Genomic DNA, 25,989 nt, shown 5'->3' on the forward strand with positions numbered 1-25,989 from the left:
GGGGAGGGAGGGGAAAGATGGGGTGAGGGAGGGGAGAGAGGGGAAAGAGTGGGGAGGGAGGGAAGTGGAGAGGGGTAGGGGGGTGGTGGAAGAGAGACAGAGGGGTAGGGAAAGGGGTGGGGTAGGGGGAGAGAGAGGGTTGGGGGACGGAGGGGGAGAGGGAAGGGGGGTGGGGGAAGAGAGTGATGGGGGTGGGAGGAGGAGGGGAGGAGAGGTAGAGGGGTGAGGAGAGGGAGATGGAGAAGGGGAGGAGAGAGGGATGGGGAGGGGGAGAGAGGGATGGGGAGGGGGAGAGAGGTGTGGAGGAGGGAGGGAGAGGTGTGGGGGAGGAGGGAGATGGGGTAGGGGAGGGAGGGGGAAGAGTGTGGAGGGAGGGGGAGAGGGGTGGGGGGAGAGAGGGGAAATAGTAGGGAGGGAGAGTGGAAGGTGGAGGGGTAGGGACAGTCCATCTGTTCCCCATTCCCTATCACCCCCAATCCTCTTTCTCTATTCCCACACACGTGATGACGCGCTTCGACACAGGCTGCGGGGGTGGGGCTGGGGCTGCTGCAAAGGCATATGTAAATGGATCCATTCCGATTGGACATCTGTGAGCATTGGGCATTGTGACATCACACGATGGAACTTTCACCAACATTCTATGGGTGAGAAGCTGTTTTTTTTGGAAATTTTGGGGGGGGGGGGGGGAGGATTTTATTAAAAATTTGTACATAAACACGACAAAATGTAATCAGGAGTGGATACTTGGAATGAAAAGTGAAATCTCTACCGAAATGGAAAAAATCTCGGCGATTCTGCGTCTGATGTTGGCGTAGCAACGAATCAAAGGCTGGCAGCCATAAGTCAGGCAGAAACACTCACACACACAGTTTTATATGATAGATAGATAAGATAGATAAGATAGATAAGATAGATAGATAGATAGATAGATAGATAGATAGATAGATAGATAGATAGATAAATCAACATTAAATCTCAAGGGCTGTAATGTACCCAGATATAAGATGAGGTGCCGATCTGCCACCTGATACTGAACATCACTGGTGCAACATAAGCTGTCAAAGTGATTAAGGTAACAGCTGACTGGAAGCTTTCCAGCCCAAAATTGTCTAAGTAACAATTATTTCAAAATCTGTAGACTGACATGATTTCCATTTGTTTCTTTTCTGTCTTCAAATATCGTTTCGTAATTGACCATTTTATTTTGCAAAGCTTCCAGGCACCTGTCACATTAATTCTCCACCTCACTCTTACCTCTACTCCCTACATTGTTCCGCAGTGCTCAACATAAGCACGGAAGAACAGCATCTCACCTTCTATCTGAATACGTCAAATTAAATTTTAAATTTCAACCAAGCACTCTGTTTTGTTGTGCTCTATAGGACAAACTCCCAAATGTTTATTTTTCTTTTCTATCACGAACAGTCAGGTTTAAAATGCAATTGTTACGCTAAAAAATTTCATCCGCACCCAATCGCAAACATTGCCTCAGTTCTCTCTACTTATCCCCTTTTCAGCAGTTGATCACTTTCCCGGTCCTGTTGAATGGATCCAAAACACTGACTTCCTCTCTGTCACTGATGTCTTTTCAATATTTTTTGGTTTCGTTCCACAAAATCATCATCCAATTTGCATACGCATGGGAAGTTATAATCATCATTCAATAATTTGATGCCATATCAGCTGTTTTTCCAGAGAGATGAACATCACAGTGGAGCAGCAGATTGTGTAGGTGCCTCGCAGCTCCAGCAACCCAGGTTCAGCCTCTGCTACTGTCCATCTGGAGTTTGCATAATTTCCGTGACCGTGTCAGTTTCCCTCAGATGCTGCAGATTCTCCAACATCCCAAGAAATGCTAACTGATACACGAATTGCTTATTTAAATAGGTTTATAAGTGGGAGGAGAATAGATATGAGTCAAAACACATTTGATGAGCTAAATAGCTGTTTTGTTGCCAAAGATGAGGTGGTGCCACATAAACATAACATATATTAATTCAATATTTTTTTTAATGCAGCATTTGACTTTGCTATACCCCAATCTAAGAGTATAGTAATCTAAGACTGTGAAAGATCAAGTTCCAAGAATGTTTAAATAATAAAATTCCCATTTTTACCCAATGCATTTCTTTAAACTTACCCACACTTTTTTCCACACTAACTATCTTTGCACAGGGTATTTCTCCAAGTTCAGTGAGCATGTATAGCACCTCTAATGCAGAGATTACCAACAGCATATCGGGTAAAGTTAAATGGCATATGATCTCCTTGTATGACTCCTGATCCACATATTCACATATCAAGTCTGCATTATCTTCAGCTCTACACAAGTTTCCTAGTATTTCCATACCTGAGAAATATACAAAAAAAAAGATTTCAGAGGAACGTACAAATGCAAAAAAAATTACGGGATTACTATTTAAGTTGCTTACCTCTTATCTTCAAACACTTGTCACAGGAAGAGAGACATTTTGTTACTGTATGAAAAATTAGATGTGTACTTTTAAAATCAATAGGATCCAACTGAAGCTGTCGGAGAAAAAAAAAATCAAATTACTGTTAATTTTAGAGATACAACGTGGAAACAGGCCATTTGGCCCACCGAGTCCGCGCCGACTAGTGATCCCTACACACTTACACTATTCTACACACACTAGGGACAATTTACAATTATACCAAGCCAATTAACCTACAAACCTGTACGTCTTTGGAGTGTGAGAGGAAACCAGAGATCTAGGAGAAAATCGATGCAGGTCACGGGGAGAACGTACAAACTAACTCCGTACAGACAGCACCCGTAGTCAGGATCAAACACGGGTCTCTGGTGCTGTAAGGCAGCAACTCCACCATGCCGCTCAGAATATTAATATTAACATGCAGTAATATTAGTATGCAATCTACAGTCCCACGATTGACCACCCGTTCACACAAGTTCTGCTATCCCACTTTCAATATACTATGGGCTATTTACAAAGTCCGATCAGCTTACAAATTTGCAATCTCTGGGAGCACCGGGAGGAAATCCACACAGCCACAGGGTGAACATGCAATCACCACCCAAACAGCAGAGGTCAGGCACGAATCCAGGTCTCTGGCACTGCAAAACAGCAGCTCTACCATATGTTGGATGTATGAACTCACGAAAAGACCCATTAATCACATGATCTATTCAAACCCTCACCAATAAAAGTAGCGTTTCACTTAACAAGCAAATGGTCAGTATCTTAAGCAGTCTCATTTGTTCAAAGCCTTTTATTACACATGAACAAAATGATACTTTTTCCTTCATTTATTCTTTTGAACCAACATCTCACTTAATTCACCCACTCTAATTTATTTTGCTTCTCAATTAAAGCACTTTTTCAAATTGCTATAATTACTTACAATACTAACCATGTTACTTGCCAACTTCACACATGCCAACTTCACACTTTTTCTCTCAGCAGGTCAGACTGGTGATCTGCCGAGTGTTTATGGCATTTTGGTTTTATTTCAGATTTTTAGCATTTACAGCTTTCCTTACCCCCCTCCCCCAATTTTCTGCCACATTTTTTCACTCATGTTCACAACAATTTTCCCGGCAAAAACTTTTTAAAGCCAAATAATTAAGTATGTTTTTAACAGCAGATATTACACGTCCCGCAATCGCATAATGTAAACCATTAGATTGCAATTTTTTTTAATAGCACAATATATGATTCTACAATAAATCTACGAGACCATGGACATTATTGCGAGAAGGCTATGTCCTGCTACAGTGGAGGTAGACATCCTCGGCTGCATGCTTTAGGATCCTAATATATTAGAATTTTACTGAAAGGCTCTTTATCTCCCCTGGTAATTACTCATTTAAATCGTGGCTTTCTCCCTTAAATTCGAGTTTTCAGTTTAACAGTACGATTTGTGGGAACAGTCAAAAACCTTTAGAGCGCACCACTATTGCCTGGCTTATTTTACTTAATCCTATTCTATAAACAATAAACAAAAATAAATCTTGGGATGGAAAACCACAGTGAAAACCACCTGTTCAGCAGGCCTTTGGTTCCAATATTTTCGCTTTTTGATCTAAGTCAAATCTTTCCTCAAAACTCATATTCTGCTGTTTGCTTTCTGCTGGGTGACACTGGAAACTATTCCTGTTGTGTACTACTACTCTTCATTTTCAAAGCTGATATAATCAGTTATTCTTGCCACCATAACAGCTCTCTGTCCTAAGCCTAAACATCATATGCTATTTCCCCAAAGGTCTGCCAATTACCAGCAACCCCATTCCTAAAGTGCTCCCAGTTTCTATTCACGCCACATGGTCAAAACAGACGTAATCAAGGTCGCAAAATACATACGCATCTCTTGTCAAAAATGGTAGAAGATAAGAACAGATGATGAAGAGTTTCAAGTTCCAAGACATAAATATCACCAATAATTTGTCCGGGTCCAATCATATTGACACAATGCCCAAGAAAGCACACCAACGTTTCTACTTCCTCAGAAGACTAAGGAAATTCAGCACGTCGCTAAAGACTTATCCATTTCTACATAAGCACTGTAAAAAAACAGCTATCAGGATACATCACAACTTTTGCCTGTGACTGCAAGAAAATGCAGAGTTGTGGGCACAGCCGAGTACATCACATGACCCAGACTTGCCTTCTCCCTCCCACCACCTCCCACTGCACCCTACCCACGAGCACACATTGTATCTCTCTACACTTCACGCTTCCTCTGAAAACAGCCAGCATAATCATGGAACACTCAAGCTCTGGTCTCCTTCTTCTCCCCACTCTTGTTGGGCTGAAGATATAAAAGCTTGAAAGCATGTACCACCAGATTCAAGAATAGTTTCTTCCCTGCTGTTATCAAACTCTTGAATGGACCTCTCATAAGCCAAGGACGTATTTTTAACCACCTAAACTATATAGCAACTAACTCAGCTTCCTTATTCTTTTTGCACTACCTGTTGCACTCATGTAAGTTTTGATTGTTATTATGCATGGTATGATTTACCTGGATAGCACACAGATCACTTTTTCATTGTTATCTCAGCACACATGAAAATAATAAATCTATACCAAGAACATTCACATGCTTGGAATGTTTTCATATTAAAGCCACTATACAAGTGCAAGTAGTTTATGTAGAAGCCCATAGCTGTCAGGCATATTTTAATCCAAATAAATGTACCTGATAGCAAGGAGAATATCTATGAATATAGCCAGCTTTATATTTATTCTCTCTGTTCACCTGATTTCTAGTCAAAACAGCATTTGGCAGATAATGACTGCACAGTCACATGTTGCGTACAAGAGGCAACAAAGAAATACAGGTGGAGTGAGTGAGTGAGTGAGTGAGTGAGTGAGTGAGTGAGTGAGTGAGTGTGTGAGTGGGCAAAGATCAGACAAATAGAATACAACATGGAAAATGTGAAATTGTCCAGTTCAGCAACAAAAAATAGAAAAGCAGTTTCTCTCAACAAAAGGACCAGTGCACAATTTGCATATTAAGCCAGTACATCAAGAATTTAGAAAAGCTAACAGAACAAAATCCATTGTCAGGTTAATTAAATGCAAAAGTAGAGATGATGCTTTAATTATATGTCATTCTTGAGACCATAGCTGGACCACTGTATACATATCTGGTTTCATTTTTAAGATAAAGGTACTGGGAAAAATTGCAGAGAAGTTTTATCTGAGGAACTGACTTATTAGGAAAGGTCAGACACGATCGACACATATGCACTGGAGTGGAGAAATGTATGGCACAACTTGATTGAAACCTACTTCCCAGACAAACTTTGTCTTCTCTAGAAATGAGGGGTAGATCCCATAGAAGTTTATAAAATTGTGAACAGCATAGATCGGATAGACAGTCATAATCTTTTTTTGAGGGTGGAAATGTCAAATACTGTGTGGCATGGCTTTAAAGTCTGAGGGACAAAGCATAACAAAGGTGCAGGACAACATTTTTTTTAGGAACACAGTAACAGGTGCCTGGAATGCCTTGCCAGGGTTAGTGGTGGAAGCTGATAAGATATTGGTGTTTTAAGATGCGTTAAGCTAGGCACGTGAATATGAAGGTATTGGAATAATATGGATCACATACAGGCAGAAGAAATTAGTTTAATTTGGCATCATGTTTGGCAGACATAATCGTCAAAGGGCCTGTTTCAGTGTTGTACAATTCTATGATCTGTGTAGGAAGGAACTGCAGATGCTCATTTAAACTGAAGAAAGACACAAAAGGCTGGAGTAACTCAGCGGGACAGGCAGTATCGCTGATGTCTTTGTGTCCTGAGAGATCTTTACAGAGAGATGTGGAGAAATTGTTCCATGTTATGGGAGAATCTAGAATTGGGGCTCACGGTTGCAAATATGAAAATACCATTTGAGACAGAGATATGTTTCTTTTTTCCTCAGTAAGTTGAAAGCCTTTGTAATACTCTTCCTCAAAGTGTAAATTATTTTTAAAGCAGAGATAGAAAGATTCCTGAGAAGCAAATGTAAAAAAGCTTTCACGGGTTAGCAGGTGTGCAAACCCAAGTTATAAAACACCAGGAGTCAAATTAATTTTATGCAAGTTACTAAAGGATAAAGCAAAGCTATCGGCTGATAAGGAAAACATTCTTATTTGATATGGGCAGGATCCAAGATATTCAATTATTGAAGATTTGAAGACATTCTTTAGAGAATCCTAGGCCACGTACTTATTAAGTAGAAACCTACTATTCTTTTTTTTTAATTTTTTTTAATTACCTTTGGTCTGCCTCCAGCTTTCAAAAGGTTGGCCATATGATGTGCCAATTATTTTAAAGCAAGAAAGTGTACAAATGTGTATTATTAGGCATCCATTTTTATCCAAAAATGTTTTTCGTATCTTCTAATTTTAAAATCATACTTGCTATGAGCATAGAGTACACACAACTTTAATAACTTAAATACAGTAGTATGAATAAGTTCATACCTCAGCTGCAACATTACCCAAAGTATCAAGCCCCAGTTGCTTAAGAGAAGCATACTGACAATGGGAACATAACAGCAGAAAGCGGATGCATGTGCGATGAGCTGCCAATAACTTCATATTTCCTTCTTCAAACGACAAATTGCGAAGGATTACTGCAATCTGAACCACCCGTTGTCCCTCAACATCATTAATGCCAAGTTTATGAGAGGAGTGGAATAAAGACATCTGGACATCCATTTCTATATCTGTACCTAAATTGCAAAAAAATCAATTTCATAAAATATTAATGTAAAATCTACATTGGCAAAAATCTAAATTTGCATGGAAACCAACACAATATCTTGATAATCCTTCAGTCTCTATTGGGAATAGTCGCTGATCTCAAAGGTAGTCGGCTTGCTCATTTTCTTATCACACATCCGTAAGAATATAGTTAAAATAACTATTAAAATAACCTCAATTGGGTACACAAGCTTTTGCTTCAGCTATTGAGCGGATAAAAATGGTTTCACTAACCTTGCGATCCATTGTTCCTAAAAATTATGAGCTCCCGTATTTCATTGTCTTCAACATTGTCTTGCCAAAACTATGGAAGTCAAGACACGAGGCATTTTTAATTATACTTAGCAAAGTGAGTTTCTAATTAGAATTTAATTAAACTCTATACACAGTGCAAATGCTTATAAATGGTAAGTCACAAACTTATGAGTTGTTTAACATGTACAAAAGAATACTTCACCAAGTCATGCTCAGGTGCTTAAAAAAAACTTGCTTTTGACGTGCTGGAAGCTATCCTTTTAAAATGTACAGAAGAATCATCATCTAGAAATACAACTGTTTAATTCTGCATAACTGCAGATATTTATCATTTTCCTGGTTACATTAGGAATCTAACTTTATTTTGTTAACAGATGCATTTAAGATAAATCATTAAAATGTTCTTGCATCCTAGAAGCCTAGAAATAAGCATCAGGAATTCAACAAATTCCTTCTAACAGGAACTAATAAAAGTATGCTGCATAGCCATGGTTTCGACAATTATGTACACAGAAAGTAATACAGCACAAGGACAGGCCTTTTAGCCCATGATTTCTGTGCCGAACATAATGCCAAGATATACTAATCTCACCTGCCTGCACATGATCCATATTCCTCTATTCCCTGCATATCTATGTGCCCATCTAAACGACTTTGTAATGCCACTATCGTATCTGCCTCCGCCACCACCGCTGGCAGCACGCCCCAGACACCCACCACCCTCTGAATAACAAAACCTATCCCTGCACATCTCCTTTAAACTTTACCTCACTCGCCTTAAAGCTATTTCCTCTTGTCTTCGATATTTCCACTCTGGGAAAATGGTTTTGACAGTCTACTCTAGCTATGCCTCTCATAATTTTATATACTTCTATCAAGTCTCCCCTCAACCTTCGTAATTCCAGAAAAAACAATCTAAGTCTGTCCAACCGCTCCTTACAGCTAATACCCACTAATCCAGACAGCGCTCCGAAAATCCTCTATTGCACCTTCACCAAATCCTCCACATCCTTCCAGTAATGGGGCAATCAGAACTGCACATAATAGTTCAAATGCAGCCAACCCAAAGTCCTATAAAAATGCATCAAGAATTCCAGACTCTAATACTCATTGCCCTGACCAATTATAGCAATCACACCATAAGCCTTTTTACCACTCTGTTTACTCGTGTTGTCTCTTGCAGAGAGTTGTGGACTTATGACTCTTATATCCCTCTGTACCTCAATGTTGTTATGGATCCTGCCATTAATTGTAAACAGTACTAGTCAACCTCCCAAAGTGCCTCATACTTCATACTTGCTCTGATTAAACTCCATCTGCCAGTTTTCCACAATTTCTGGAGCTGATCTATACTCTGTTACATTGACAATCTTCCTCACAGTCCACAACTCCAGCAATCTTGGTGACGTCTGCAAACTTTCTAATCAAGTGATCTACATTTACGTCCAAGTCATTTATATCTATCACAGACAACAATGTTCATAAGTAGAGCAGAATTAGGCCATTCAGTCCATCAAGCCTACTCCGTTACTCAATCATGGTTGATCTATCTTTCCCTCTCAACCCCAGTACAGATCGCTTCGAAACCAAACTGGTCACATACCACCGGCCTGAATAACGCCCTACCTCCCACAACCCTCTGCCTTCTACCAGTAAGCCAGGTCTGAATTCATACGACTAAGTCACTGTGAATCCCGTGCATCTTAATCTTTTGGATCAGCGTACCATGAAGGACTTTATCAAATACCTTAAATTATCAAAATAAACTCCTCTACCCTCATCGATCACCTTCGCCACTTTCTCAAAAAAAACGCAATCAAAATAGTCAAACTTTTCCTGCCGTATACAAACCCATGCTGACTGTCCTTAACTCGACTTTGTTTAATACCTCGCCTAAATCGTCAGACAACACGCACAAATCCCCTACCTAATCACCAGAGCAGGAAAGCTGTAGTGTTTAAAAAGCACACCTGCTAACAGCCAACATGTGCAACATTCCAGTGGAAAAACATTTTTGGCATAATTCATTTCCACTAATGGAGCAATGAACACGATAACCTAGACAAGATCTTTTGGACTCATTAGAAGGCCTCAATGTTTCACATTGTAATAAAATCAATTTTACATCCACAAAGAAAGATGGATTTCAATTATCATTGCAGAGTTAAATTGGAACTAGATATAATCTTCAAGTACTCTTCAAATATTCAAACTTTGTAACATGGCTTAGAAACCCAAATTAATCATGCTTATTAACTTTGGACCAAATCAAGACTCTTATTTGTATTTTGACACAATTTAACAACCTAATTACAGGAAATTCTAGAAATAAGCCACTGTTTGAAAAGCAGAACAAAATATCCCAAATCGGAACCGACACTCAGTGCACAAAATTCAGTTGATTGCTTCAACAGTCAGATAGCGAAAGTCAATTTCAGATCAAATGTATATGATCAAAATTATGAGAGGCATAGATATGGTAAACAGTCAGAACATTTTTCCTCAGGGTGGAAGTGTCCACCACAAGAGGGCAGAGCTATAAGGTGAGAGGGGGAAAGGTTTAATGGAATGTCCGGGGCTATTCTATTTTTACAGTAATGGAGGCCTGGTGCGCATTGCCTGGGGTGGTGGTGGAAGCAGATACGATAGTGGCATTTAAGTTTATGGATAGGCACATGGAGATGCAGGAAATGGGGAGGGGGATATCGAAGTCGCTGCCTCAAAAAGGCAGCCAACATCATCAAAGATCCACACCATCCTGGCCACACACTCATTTCACCATTGCCATCAGGAAGAAGGTATTGGAGTCTGAAAACTGTAATGTCCAGGTTTAGGAACAGCTTCTTCCCTACATCCATCAGGCTATTAAACACGACAAATAAGCTCTGACCTACAACAGACTATTATTATTATTGCACTATACTTGTTTATTTATTGAGTATGCTTGTATGTGTACATATACACATTGAACTTTTTTTCTCCCGTTAAGTACTATGTTTACATATTCTGTTGTGCTGCAGCAAGCAAGAATTTCATTGTCCTATCAGGGACATATGACAATAAAACACTCTTGACTTGGATCACGTAGACAGAAGGGTCTCGACCTGAAACGTCGCCTATTCCTTTGCTCCATAGATGCTACCTCACCCGCTGAGTCTCTCCAGCATTTTTGTCTACCTACAGACAGATCAGATCAGTTTAACTAGGCATCATGTTTGGTATAAACATTGTGGGCCAAAGGGCTCGTTCCTGTGCTTTACTGTTCTATGTTCTATGTGTAATCCTGTATTTCTCTGTTCTTGAATTAAACCAATTATTAATGCACATCGAACCAGATACCCAGTAACCTCATTCATGCTCTGCCATAATTAACAGAATTCAGTTATTTCTATTGAAGAGGAATTTAAAGTAAGATTAAACGATTAAAGAGTGCCAACAAAGTTACTGAACTCGTAGGTGTCTGCCTATGAGAGAAAATGTTTTATCTGCTTGTGCAAAATAACATTAAAAAAAGTACTGAAAGCCAACTCTCAATGATAAATATAATCCATATTCCATTACATGAAATGAAACCTGATCTCTGTTTCAAATAACCAGAAGTTTCAGATATTGAGTGACAGCAGAGTTTGCTAATTATTTAAATAATGGTAAAGTTGAATGAATATATCAACCATGCCATAATTTTAATAATTAGCAATCTCTGCTACAAATATATATATATTTTCAAATTACATTAAAATTTATGAATATTTTACTTGGAATGGCCATATAACAAAATCAAATCAGATATTTTGAATTTCTGTGTCCAACTTGTTTAGAGAATTCAATTTTAACATTTAAAATGTTTGGTTGAATGATTAAATACACGACTCTAGCTGCATTACCTTGTTACTGAATAAAATTAATTAGGAAAAATTAAACCAGTCAACTTGTACTGTTAATGAACCGATGCAAAATTAAATTTCAGAAAGCTAAAAATTACATTTCACATGAGCCATCATCTATCAATCCTCATTTAAAACAGTACCTTTATTAACACAACCTTTTAATTCTTTCTCAACCATTCTACGTGATGACAAGATTCACACGTCAACTACTTAATGATGGCAGTTTCGGATAAAATTTCACACTGAATTTCTTGCCTTTCCTGGGTCATTTCAAAAAAATGTTGTTCTGTGCATCGTATGCCTTAAAAAAACCCCACAGTAACAATCACCGATGTACTCAGATTTCCTTGCTCTGCAAGCTATTAAGGCTTTATTGTAGCCTTCCCACACGTTTCTGCATTGAAGTTCATTTGCCCTTTCAACAAGTTCACAAGCGTCTGTTTAGCATAAGCTTCCTCTATTTTAACGCCCTGATCCTATGGAATTACATCTAGATACAGAAATTGTCCTTCTGATTCCCAAGTGCAAATCATTCAGAATCAACACCTACCCATTTTTAGCAGCCTGTGTAGCTACCTATAACAGACATGAGACAGGAAAAAACTGAAAAAAGAGGAAGAGATCGATTTCTCCGCAGATTCACGGATTATGAAATTCGGCAGGGCCCCACCGCCGCCAGGCCTCACCGTGGCGGTCTCGATGCCTCCTGGATCTCTGCGTAGAACCCTGGCCAGGGCCTCGCAGATAGAAGCCCGGGTCGGACGAAGCGGCTGACGGTGCCTGCAGCTGGGCACCACGGGGCTCGGCCGCTCACCCGCTTAGCAACACGGAGGTTTGAAGTGAGGCGTTGAAGCCTTGCGACGATGGAGCCACGGTGGCAGCGATGCCCCACCGAACCTCAAAATCCGCAGATCCGAGGAGAAATCTCATGCTTGCTATAACGACTTATTACTGACCAGTCTTGTAACCAGCTGACTAGTCTGATACTCCTCTACTTTGTAGAGTCTGTTATGCAGTATTTTAACCAAATGCTGCAGAAAATACAAATGTATTTCATCTACTTAATTCAATCATCCAATTTTTCTTTATCAACCAAGCATGGCCTTCCTTTTTTGAAATCTATGCTTACTGTTGTTTATATTATCAATTTCTGTACTTCTGTCTGCCACATCTCAGCTTTAAGTAAGGACTCTAATATTTCCTATAATTAATGTCAAGCTATTTGGTCTATAATTCTTGGAGATATATTGGGCCAATGGTTTGGAAATACTTCCCTTCTCTAATTAATTTTCACATATTTGAAAAGTAGTTCCACCATCTCATACACAAGTATGCATGTGTTAAATGTAGATAAAACAACAAAGATTACTAGGACAGACACAGAAAGTTAGAGTAACTCAGTGGGTCAGGCAGCATCTCTGGAGAAAAGGAAAAGGTGAAGTTTTGGGTCGAGACCTTTCTTCAGACTTGAATAAGGAAACATGAGCCTGGAAAACTCGTTCCAGAGTCATTAAAGAGACGAAGGGTATGTGAGACCTTGGACATACGTCGGGAGGGATTGGACCAGGGGGGGATAAGATATAGTCGAAGTACGTGGAAATGACTTCAGTGGGGCAGGAGGAGGCAGAAACAATGGGTCTGCCAGGGCAATTGCGTTTATGCATTTTGGGGAGAAGGTAAAATCGGGCCTTGCAGGGCAGGGGAACGATAAGGTTGGAGGTTGTGGAGTGCAGATAATTGTACGTAAATGATGAAATCAGAGATGGTCTTTGAGATGATGGTGTTCATCTGTGGAATCGTGGTCCAAGGGTAAGCAGGAGGAAGCGTCCAAGAGCTGGCGCCTGGCCTCAGCACAGTAGAGGCTACCTCGCCAGATTACCATGGCACCTTCCTTGCCGGCGAGTTTGATAATATTGTGGTTGCTGCAGAGTGAGCAGAGGGCTATACATTCAAAAGGGGATGGGTTAAAGTAGGTTAGGGTAGTGGAACAGTTGATATCACGCTGGTAGTTAGAAATGAAAAGGTCTAAAGAGGGTAAAAGACCGTCCACGGGAGTCCAAGAGGAGTGGGACCGATGGAGACGAGAGAAGGGGTCATCACTGAGTGGTGAGGATTCCTTCTTATAGAAAAAGGCAGGGTAGCGTGGCAACAGAAGAAAAACTCCACGTCATGGCTGACCTAGAACGCATTGAAGTGGGGGCAGAGGTGAACGAAGGTGAGGCCTCTGTTGAGGACATACAGTTCTGTATCCCAATGAAGTCTGAAGAAGGATCTCTAACCGAAACCTATTCCTTTTCTCCAGAGATGCTGCCTGGCCCACCGTTATTCCAGCTTTCTGTGTCTGTCTTCGGTTTCAACCAGCATCTACAGTTCCTTCCTACACATAACTGGGATCTGAACCTGCAGATAGGAAATTGCCATGACACATCAGAAAATTGTTTGCTGCATGAAAAGGTGACAGTGAAGACCACTTCTATCTCAAATGCCCTCCACCACTTTGATAATTTCCAATTTACGAGCATTGATTTATTATTGTCGCAGTTACTGAGTGAAGAGCTTGGATTGGGTGCTATATGTTAAATCATGTTATACACATACAATCAAGTTATACACATGTAAAACAGATAGTGCAAAGAGAAAAATACCAAAGTGCAGAATATAGTGTTATTGTGTTAGTTACTAAGTAAAGATCGAAGGTCTGCAATGAGGTAGGTTAGAAGACTACAGCACATCCTACCTTATGGAAGGACCATTCAGTAGTCTATTAATAGAGGGGAAGAAGCAGTCATGAATTTGGTGGTACATGTTTGCAAGCTTTTGTATCTTTTGCCCAACAAGAGAGGTGAGAAGGAGGAGTGACCGGGGGTGAAATAGTTCCTTCGTTATGTGGCTGCTTTACAAGCGGAAGGTCTGAATTCAAAATTTTATTTCATGTTATAAGCTGGACATATTTTAAAATTGTTCCTGCACAAATCTATTAAACATGTTTTACCTTAATAAAATTTCTGCCTGTTTTTTCCTTCCACTCTGTTCCAAACACAGAAGACAAGGTTCCCAAAGCTGTGAACATAGTAATATTAGGACATGTAAGCACAAAGTATAGTTTATTATCATAGTTTAAAGCTAAGCATTGTTGGCCATCCAAAAGGACTGTTTTGATTGGTAAACTTACTTTTAAAACAAAGCAAATAAAAACCAATGCAAATTTAATATTTTTGCTGGTCAAATAACACAACTAAATGAAAATTTATCGAGGCATTCAAAGAATTTGTCACAAATACTAGCTGCAGAAAAATTCCACAAATAGTGCGCATTGCCAAAACATACCCAAAACATTTAAACGAATCAGTGTGTAAAGTAAAATAGTAAAATGCTATATTGCCGTGTTTGCACTTCTCATGATATAACATTTCTTCAAAATAATTGGATTGTTTTGTTATTTAGATCAATGGGCTGCACAATTCTCTAAACAGATCAATGGAAATTACCAAATTTTCTTCACATATAAAATGTACTTAATTTACCCCAAACGAATTTGAATTTCTAAATCAAATCTGGAGTAAGCCTAAAGCAGTAGCAGTTAAAGTAGCAAACACAACTGAACCGAAAATAGAGACACAAAAGACAATGCAGACACTTTCTTCAAATCAAATATGTCAGATATGGACATTCACATGATTTATCTCTTCGTTGGCTACATTAAAAACACTCTGTTCCAAATGTACTCGATCTACTCCCTCAATTCTTTCTTCACTATATCGACAACTGCATTTGACACTGCCTCCTGCACCAGACCACAACTTGTAAATGTCATCAACTTCACCACTAACTTTCACCTTGCCCTCAAATTCACTTGAACCATCTCAAACGTTCATAAGTTCTTGGAGAACAATAAGGTGATTTTGCCCATCAAGTCTACTCCTCCATTCAATCATGGCTTTCCCTCTCAACCCCATTCTCCTGCCTTCACCCCATAACTCCTGACATCCTTACTAATCAAAAATCTGTCAATCTCCGCTGTAAAAATATAATAATCTCTGATACCTTTAATCACTTAATTGATCTGCCTCCACCTGACAAACCCAGACAGTTATCTATATTACACTTCCTCCAACAATGTCTCTTGCAATGCCTCAGATGTATTTTCTTCTCTGCAGTTGTGAATTGCTCCTCCTCCTGTCCCCAGACAGAACGGGTATAGAAATAACCTAGTCCCTGCCTTTCACCCCACCAGCCTCTGCATCCAAAACGTTCTCCAACATTTCCACCAGCTTCAATGCAATCCCACAAGTCAGTCACATCATCCCTTCCCCCATTCTTCCTGCTTTCCGTAGAGACCACGTTCTCCGTGACTGGTTCATTCAATCCAACCCTCCCCTTCATCAGACACTGTCCCCAGGAGATCCCAGATGCAAGCCAAATCAATTCCCCATCCCATACAACCTGGCTGCCCTTAGCTCCTCAAAGTAGTAAGGAAAACACAATTCAACATTATTTCTTCCTTTATTCCAACATGCTGTATTAATTTAGCTTGAAGTTCTTTCAATGAAATTATATATTTAAACAAAGCCAATTTCACACAGGTTTTTAACTAAACCACATAATTGGCATCAAATTGAAAGGTAATCGATAACGCAGATACTGGCCAGTTGTTTTCCATTCACTGTACAATAATCAAAACTAAAGAGAATTTATTTATCATGCATAATTTTGAGACAACTCAAAGTTTTACAGCCAATGAAGAATTTGCAAATTACATTTGTAATGTTGCAAAAATATCGGAATCACTTTGCACAGAAGCAGCAACATGATGAATTTATTTTCATCTAGAAATGAACTTTGGCTATGATGCTATGGAGAAAAGAACTTCTGAAATATCAACACAATGCAGGAAACAGCATATGGAAAGCAAAACAAAATTATCTCAGAACAAAGACCATTAGAACACGATAACCAATAACTACTGTTTCTGTATGCAATGGCCACCCTGAGCTTCAGATTGCATGCTATTCAATTCCTCTTCCCATCACCAAACTGACCTGTCCATCGCGACAAATGTCACTGTAGAGTGAAGAGGAAAATATATCGACATTCCCAGCGCAAGGATTAAATCAAGGACTAGAATTGCTAAAGTTAACATAAACTGGAAAACACTAATTTGCGAATTTTAAAGAACTGGCACTAAAGACTAATTAAGTCCCCCGAACCCAACAATTTTTTACACAAGGTATTTATGAACTGATAAAAGTGTTATGGCTTTAACTTTCCAGAGTGTTGTTTCTGGAAATTTCAGTTAGATTGAAAGAGTGCAAAATCAAATGTTACTCTGAAAGAGAACAAAACTAGAAATTATAGATCTTACTCAACTGCTGCAAGGAGATTTCTGAAATCTATAACTAAGGGTACTAGTGAACACTTACTGAATTTGGATTGATTATAGAGAAAACCAATATGGATCAGTAAAGGGTAAAGCAAGTCCTTTGTACTGAACCTGAATGAATGGGTTTCTTTCTGCAATATTAAGAATATATTCGAAAACCATTTGAAAACTACGTCTTCATTTAAAAATGGCATCAGGAAATTTGTCATTCAAGAGTCAAGAGTGTTTTATTGTCATACTAGACCAAGTGGGGGGGGGGCATGTGGCGTCACATGGGAGGGCTGGTCCCCAAAAGCAATATTCCACCACTCATCCATAGGTCTCAATACTCACCACTCCCTAGAGAGGGAGGGGGGTAGAGAGGGAGGGCCGGCAGAGAGGGAAGGGGGTAGAGTTGGAGGGGGAGGAGTAGAGGGAGGGGATAGAGAGGGAGAGGGGCAGAGAGGGAGAGGGGGTAGAGACCCTACCCCATCTCCCTCCTCCTCGTTTACCTCATCCCCCTCCCCTCACTCCCATTCCCTGCCACAGGACCTACCCAGGTCCCGTCCCCCAACGCGGGTGGGGGGGGGGGGGGGGGGGGGGTGTGTGAGAGATGCAGCGTCACATTGGAGGGATGGACCCTGAACGCAATATTCCACCACTAACCCATAGGTCTCAATGCTCACCACTCCCTAGAGATGGAGGGGTAGAGAGGGAGGGGGAGGTGGAGGGGGTAGAGAGGGAGGGGCACAGAGGGAGAGAGGGTAGGGACACAACCTCATCTCCCTCCTCCTCATTTCCCTCTTCCTCCTCTCCTCACTCCCATTCCCTGCCCCAGCTCATAGAGCAGCGGCAGGGCCTGGACTGCTTGAGAGTCCATTGTGATTGGTGCACTGTAAGAGGCAGCCAGCTTGAGAGACCATTGTTACTGTTGGCAACGGTCATTGTAGCAGTTGGCAGCATCCCATTGTGATGTCATTGTGGCAGTCGGCAGGCAGCTTGAGAGCCCATTGTGATTGGTGCACTGTGAGAGGCATTGTGACATCATCACTGGACGCTCTCGGAGAAAGCATTTTTTGTTTTTTTTAAAAAAACTTTAAATCATGAATAACTTAGGAAATATAGGTCGGAATGCGACGGGAAGATGTTTATTGCTTCGACGAGAAAAATGTGAGTGGAATATGTGAAAATGGGATGGCATCGTATTTGGAAGATGATAGGAAAAAGCAGAGCAGAAGTGACATATTGCCGGCACAAACAAAAATTTTTAGTAATATAGATGTCCCAGATAGGACAATGAAATACTCGCTTGCTGCAGCACAACAGAATACGTAAACATAATACAGAAAATTCAGTGTGTATATATACACACACACATACTCAATAAATCAACAAATATAAGTGCAATAATATTAAGTCTGTTGTAGTTCAAAGCTTATTTGTTGCCGTGTTCAATAGCCTGAATGGCTGTAGGAAAGAAGCTGTTCCTGAACCTGGACGTTAGTTTTCAGGCTCCTGTACCTTCTTCCCGATGGCAATGGTGAAATGAGTGTGTGGCCAGGATGATGTTGGCTGCCTTTTTGAGGCAGCGACTTCAATAGATCCCTTCGATGGTGGGGAGGTCAGAGCCAGTGATGGACTGGGCAGTGCTCACAACATTTTGCAGTCTTTTCCGCTCCTGGATGTTCAAGTTGCCGAACCAGCCCACGATGCAACCAGTCAGTACGCTCTCTACTGTGCACCTGTAGAACTTCAAGAGAATCGTCTTTGACATACCAAATCTCCGTAGTCTTCTCAGGAAGTAGAGGAGCTGTTGTGCCTTCTTCATAATTGCATCAGTGTTCTGGGTCCAGGAAACATCTTCGGAAATATGCACGCCCAGGAATGTGAAGTTTTTGACCCTCTCTACCATCGACCCATTGATATAAACAGGATTATTGGTCCTCATCCTTCCCCTTCCAAAGTCCACAATCAGTTCCTTGGTCTTTTTTATTGATGTTGCGTGCCAGGTTGTTGTGCTGGCACCATTTGGTCAATCGGTCGATCTCACTTCCTTTTTTTTTTTTTTTAATATTTTTATTAGAAGCAATGTACAGTAGTATAAACCGTGTATAACATAATACATTTCGTGTACAACTTCCTGATTTCAATTTAATAATAGAAAAGTAACAGAAGCAAAAAAGAGAAAGAGAAAGTTAAGTAGTGATATTGATAGTTCGTGAAAGAATAGATAGATTTCCAGGGTTATGTTGCACCATATACTTGTAATAAGTCGATAAAAGGAGACCAAATCTTTAAGAATTAGTCTGCTTTACCTGCTAGGACGAATCTCATATCTTCGAGATGTAACATTTCAGACTCACTTCATTTCAGATCACACTTCTATAATCTGACTCATCACCATCTGTAATTCATCCAACAACAATAGTGTCGTCGGCAAACTAGATGATGGAGTTCGCACTATGTCCAGCTACAGTCATGGATATAGAGTGAGTAAAGCAGGGGGCTGAGCACGCAGCTTTGTTACTGAGGATGGAGTATTTATGCTAATTTGAACCGACTGTGGTCTGTGAGTGAGGAAGTCGAGGATCCAATTGCAGAGGGATGCGCAGAGACCAAGTTCCGTGAGCTTAGTAACCACTTTGGAGGGGATGATGGTATTGAGCGCCGAGCTGTAGTCTATAAACAACAGCCTGACGTAAGTGTTTTTATTGTCCAAGTGGTCCAATGCGGAATGGAGAGCCAGTTAGATTGCATCCTCGTTGATCTGTTGTGGCGGTAGGCGAACTGTAGTGGGTCAAGGTTCTTGTCGAGGTAGGAGTTGATATGCCCCATAACCAACCTCTCAAAGCACTTCACCACCACAGACGCTAGTGCCACTGGTCGATAGTCATTGAGGCACGGCACCTTACTCTTCTTGGGTATTATTGATGCCCTCTTAAAGTAGCTGGGAACCTCAGACCTCAGAAGAGAGGTTGAAAATGTCCGCAAAAACTCCAACCAGTTGGTCTGCACAGGTTTTGAGAACTTGACCGGGTATACCATCAGGTCCAGGCGCTTTCCGAGGGTTCAGCCCCCCTGACGGATTTTCTGATGTCCCTTCCACCACTGCACCACCCTTGCAAGTATCATCATTACATTCAATTCACATTACACATCAAAACATTGCTGAAGATAGGAACAAAATAGGCAATTCCAAAAAAAAAGAACCAATAATTCCTTTAGGAAACAGTAAATTCTAGCACAATTAATGAAGAAATATTAAAGTTAGTAACCATGTAGGTCTGCTGCCTTGATATCAACATCCACATAAAACTGAATGTATTAATCACTAAAATAGGGGAAAGGAGAAAGAATCCAACAGCTGGAGGAGAAAAGTGTAGGAAGAAACTGCAGATGCAGGTTTAAATCAAAGATAGACACAAAAAGCTGGAGTAACTCAGCAGATTAGACAGCATCTCTGGAAATAAGGATCTGAAGAATGGTCTCGACCCGAAACGTCACCTACACCTTTTCTCCAGAGATGCTGTCTGACCTGCTGAGTTACTCCAGCATTTTGTGTCTATCTTCAACTGGAGTAGAAAATTTACACTTCACCAGCCATTTGTATGAAGCTTAAATGCAAAGTGTGACCATCTTTTGTATAGCACAGTAATATAGCACAGGATCAAGTCTATTGGCCTGCGATGGCTGTCCTGAACATGATTCCAAGTTAAACTAATCTCTGCCTGCATGCGATTCATATTCCTCCAGTCCCTGCATAGCCATATGTCTATCTAATAGCCTCTTAAAAGTCATTGAAGAATCACTGGGATGTTTCTGGGATGGACAGTTTCAGTTACAAGGTGAGAATTTGCAGCACGGTGGTGCAGAGTTGCTGCCTTACATCGCCGGAGGCCTGGGTTCGATCCTTACTATGGGTACTATCTGTACGGAGTTTATGCGTTCTCCCGATGACCACATGGGTTTTCCTCAGGTGCTCCAGTTTCCTACCATACTCCAAAAACATACAGATTTGTATGTTAATTAGCTGCGGGAACAATTCTCCCTAGTGTGTAGGATAGTGCTCGTGTATGGGGATAGCTAATCGGCGTGGACTGGGTTGGCCAAAGGGCGTATTTTTGCGTGGTATCTAAACTAAAATTGATAGACTGAGTTTGTTAGGCTGCCAAGGAGGCAGAGACAGAAACCTGAAATGGGGCATAAAGTGGACCATAGGAAACATTTCCCCATCGTAGAGAAATCTAAATCTGGTGGGTTTAGGGATGGGGGTAAGTACTTTAGAGGAAAAAAATATCCAAAGGCAGATTGGAATACAGGATAAATTGCCCCAAGTATATAGATAAGCAGTTAAATCACCGAGGCATGGAAGATGACATACCAAGTGCTGGTCTGCTCCTATTCAGTATTGTTCCAGATACAAATTAGCATTAAATATTACTTTAATTGGATAGTTTTGAATGTTTGTCCTAATTGTTTAACAATAATGATAGGAAAAGTTGCCGATCAAAGAAAACTAAATGATCAACTATTCCAGAACAAGACATTTATACTCTTAGTGGAAGAAGTGTGCATGAATATCTCATGCATAATGTATCACATTTCTCTTTAAATTTTAAGATATACAATTATGTAGATTATGAACAATTCACACATATTACCTTATGTTTTACAGTACCATATTTGAATTTGAACAAAAAAAGCAACATCAAATATCGTTAAGGTATTTCAATATTAAATAAATTAACTTACTATCATCAAAAACTCCAGCATTTGCAAGTAGTATAGTGGTGATTCTGGGGTCCTTTTCAAGTTGCATAATGTGCTTACTCTCATTTGAGAGAAGAGTGCAAACATTAATTGCAAAATCAACTTCATTAGGGAGTCCAGACATAAGGGAGAGCACCAATTTATTGTAGATACTAACTTTGACAAACTCTGTATTAAGTCCATAGCTTTGCCGAATATAATCTAAGAGAAAGAGAGCAAAATATAAACAGTAACTTTCACAAGTTCAATATTATTCACTTGACACAAATTAATTAATATGTTAAACAGCACAAATACATTGTACCCGTGAATTTTAAACTGGGGGCAGAGGTTGGGTAAAATTAAATTAAATTTTCTTTTAAAATCTATGCAATTAGTTTATAAAGTAATTAAGTAATTGCTGGTTACATTTTCAAAAAATAAGATATACTAGTTGATTATTACTACTTAAACCAAGAAAGCCTGACTGCACACCATTATTTCAAAACTTTACCACTGAGCTTTAAATTATTAAAGATGATTGGGATCAGAAGAAAGCCAAACCAAATGAACACATTGGTGATTACTACTTTCCATTTTTTTTTTAAAACTGTTATTGGAAATAGTTACCCATGATATTTACAAAATATAGAGAAATGATCCAAACTTTCTACATGAAAACACATTACTTCTTTCAATTAAGTTTCTTCACAATTCTTTTTGTAAGCTTGCAATAATTTCCTGTGATGTAACAGGTATGCCTCAGCATATGAAAATATGCTTTCATAGTGCCACTAAATGTTAACTGAAAACACCAAAATCACAACCAATGCATTGAATTAGCAACACCTTGCCCATACCCATATATTTATGTGGCTGACAAAAGGTTTAAATTTACTCTGCATTTCACCCTTGCAACCTTAAAATTGAAGATTCTATCTTCATAACATCCAACATGGCAGCCTGCAGAGAAACTCCTATATTGATTGATGGATGGACAAGAATGACTAGTTCTACATTCGTCCATCTATCATAATATATTACACAGGTAACAAGAAGAACCATTTTATTTTCAAACTGAAAAGCAGAGGTCATAATTTGTTTTTTCTTTTTGCTGTCAGTAAAGTGGTTTTGCACTCCAAAGGCCAAATTAATTTGTCCACAAGAAAAGTCCACAAGAAAAGTACAGCAAATTAGGGCCGATTTCAATACTAACGCACATATTTTAGGGGCGCACCAGGAGTGACTATAAACAATTTTGGAGAACAAATATCTGCGTTGAATCTGCTTATGTTTTCAATTTACTGACAAATTGATCGGGGTCTTTCTTTACACTCTTGGATATGAAGCAAGATCTCATCTCAATGAAAACTGTTGTCATTTCCAAACTGGATTAAAAAAATAATCTATTCCACTCAAAAAGTTCTCATTATCCAGAAGCTTACTTCTTTATCTCTTTCCCCATCCCTCAAAGTACACCTCAACCCTACTACCCAACATAGCCTAGTTAGAAAGACGAAGCCATCAGGAGGAATCAAAACATGGTATCACATAAGAGACGGTTAAAACAGTTTTCCAGAGTAATTTTCAGGTCGATGCAAAATCTTGCATCTTGTGTTTTTACAGTTTTGGACTGGCTACCTATCCCCCTCTTCTGAGGGAGGCAATCCCAATGACCTATAACCAGACTAGGTTTCTTTAGGCAGCGACTGAAGTGCGCATCGCCGCTGGTAAAGACTGCACATTTCTCGCCATTACATCACCTTGTGAATGCAAATAAGTTTCCAAATAAATGCTTTGGGTATCACTTGGCAATATTCCAGCTAATTTCTTGCAAGGTCATTGGCAAAGATGTTCTACACCATTTGCCATTAATGATTAAATTGTGTGCTACTATTTTTAAATGGCATATTGGCAGACATACAATTTATTCAAAATTAGGATTTGACCTATACCATTTGGGTGAAAGGTGCAGCCCTACCCATTTCAGTAACTTATCTGCAGCATTTTGTTTATTACATATTCATGAGGTATTTGTTGCCTACAAGTCCTCTCCAACGAGTATTTGGGATGCATTTCTTAGATGCTGCAGGGCTGCACTAATTTTCTGCAACTTGGTACTTAGCACATGGCTGTATTACCCGTTTACAAACTGTCTGGGTTATGACAATCCACAGGATAACCGAGGAAATATGCTGAAATCCACAAAAGGGAAATTTCAGTGAGTGTGATCTGAAATATTGTAGCTGACTAAGCCTGCTTTCTCTTTCCTTTTGTTATCATCCCTCAGTACTTGAAGATTAATTATATTTTTAATCCACTACAAAATAAGGTTCCATAGATTTCCAGTGATGGACATTAAAAAAAATTCATAAAAGCTGTAAGATTGTTATATTTCTAACTTTGGTGCAGTAGCACAAAACCAGTAATACGATTGAATTATCATTTACCTGAAAATATATGCTGCTGGTAACTGTATGATGAAGGTACCCCACCAACAGGAACTTGGACCCGCTGACCACCTGAACCAAGCTCGTCATCATCTTCACCAAAGTGATGTACCTTTTCATAAGCTTCAAGGTATCTGTAATACAGATAATTATTATCAATGCAGACCAGCAAATATTATTATCATCAGCAATTAAAGATAGTGATTTTACAACTTAAAATCAAGGAACACATTTGCCAGCCTCAAAATCAATGTTCTCTTTTGCTGTTGAGATTCTACCTTTAAATTAATCTGAAGAAACAGGGAATAAATATCTCATTATTTACTACAAATTCCCTTTTGGCATTAAGTCAACGAAATAAATTTACAATCAATTAACATAGTGAAAATACAATTCAGCAGGATTGGCAATATCTTATTTTAGTTTCACGAATACTAGAGAATATTTGCATTCAAGAAATCTCGGTGATACTATTATTATGGATGCTTCGCTTTTACACTGAAGTTCTCAAAAAGTAATCAGACCACAACATTTAACAGGTAATGAATTACACATGGAATAAACAAACAATATTTATATTTCTTTTATGCCATGACATGAAGGGAAAATAAATCCAATCAATTCTACTCATGCTTTTAAATGTAGATCAATGTTCTATACACAAAATTCTGGAAATGGATAATGATTGGTGCGGGAAGGCTGATAGGAGACAGAATTTGTTCTTTTACAGCTGCAACCAAGATGAAGAATATGAACCGCTGAACACACCAAACAATTTCAAATCCTAAAGTTCCATTGTAAATCAAGAACAATCGTATGTCATATGTTAGAATTATTCCATATGATATTTATTTCATTCATCTGTAATGAATAAATAACATTTTAATCCTCATATCCTTGCAAAATAGTTTAAATTTGAATAGAAAAATGTGCTTCATGTTAAAAAACTTTTTTTTCCCGGATTTAACTGATCAAGAGAATCACTATGGCTCTCATACTTACAATAAATTAATTACATCCCATAGACTACAAGAAATTCAAAGCCTAGTCAATCAGATGTTTTACTTGATAAATGAAAGAAGTGACTCCTTCATATCTGACTAAAAAGGGAGTTGCATCATTATATTATTAACTTTATTTCACACCGTAGATCTTGGGAAACAATCTCCCCACAAAGGCCAAGACATGCACACACAAAAGTGAAGAGGAACTGTGGTAGTTGTCGAAATTAGAAATCAGAATAGATGGACCTGTGCTCCCTGTTATGTGGTATTAAGTAAATTAAGTAAAGAGAGGGTGCAGAAGTTTCACCACGATATTGCATGAGATGGAATGTTTGTTATGAGGACAGACTGGATAGGCTAAGATTGTTTTACCTTGGAACAGACGAGGTTGAGGGAGTCCTGATAGAGGTATGCAAAATTATGAGAGGTACAAATAGGGTGGAAAATAAGAAAAAGATGTTCTCCAAACAGAAACCATAGTTGAACCATGAGAAACACTCCCTAATGAAGACAAGTTGGTGATTCCAACTTGTACAAAAAAAACCTAGGCATGAACTTTGCAAAGCCATTAGGTATACCAAAAGATAATTCTGTACCAAGCTAGAAACAAGGCTAACCAAGGGCAGCATGGTGGTGTAGTGACTGCCCAACAGCGCCAGAAATCTAGGTTCGATCCTGACTATGGGTGTTTGTCTGTAAGGAGTTTTACATTCTCCCGTGACCTGCGTGGGTTTTCTCCAAGACCTTTGGTTTCCTCTGACACTCCAAAAATGTACAAGATTGTAGGTTAATTGGCATAAATGTAAAATTGTCCCAAGTGTGTGCAGGGTAGTGTTAATGTGCGGGGATCGCTGGTTGGGGCGGAATCGGTGGGCCGAAAGGCCAGTTTACACGCTGTACCTCTAAACTAAACAGATACCCAGCAATTGTGACAAGGCTTATATACCATAAATACAAAGTCGAGCATAATCACTGCCAACAGCACTTCCCTCCCGAGTCCAATGCATTCTATACTAGTTTTGACCAGAGTAACATGCTCACCTCGT

The 25,989-nt window shown here is 39.5% G+C and overlaps 1 protein-coding gene across 1 annotated transcript in view; it reads right to left on the reverse strand.

Annotated features, from left to right (window-relative positions):
- The window catches only part of arid2 (AT-rich interaction domain 2), an 80,285-nt gene that overhangs the window by 23,180 nt on the left and 31,116 nt on the right, over positions 1-25,989 (reverse strand). The window contains exons 4-10 of the mRNA XM_033038133.1: positions 23,940-24,073; positions 21,493-21,711; positions 14,374-14,441; positions 7,474-7,543; positions 6,958-7,208; positions 2,433-2,529; positions 2,141-2,350 (exon numbers count right to left, since the gene is read on the reverse strand). Of these exons, the coding sequence (XP_032894024.1) occupies positions 2,141-2,350; positions 2,433-2,529; positions 6,958-7,208; positions 7,474-7,543; positions 14,374-14,441; positions 21,493-21,711; positions 23,940-24,073 (1,049 nt within the window). The remainder of the gene's footprint in view (positions 1-2,140; positions 2,351-2,432; positions 2,530-6,957; positions 7,209-7,473; positions 7,544-14,373; positions 14,442-21,492; positions 21,712-23,939; positions 24,074-25,989) is intronic.

This window comes from Amblyraja radiata, chromosome 19, assembly GCF_010909765.2.
Source record: "Amblyraja radiata isolate CabotCenter1 chromosome 19, sAmbRad1.1.pri, whole genome shotgun sequence".
Taxonomy (NCBI): domain Eukaryota; kingdom Metazoa; phylum Chordata; class Chondrichthyes; order Rajiformes; family Rajidae; genus Amblyraja; species Amblyraja radiata.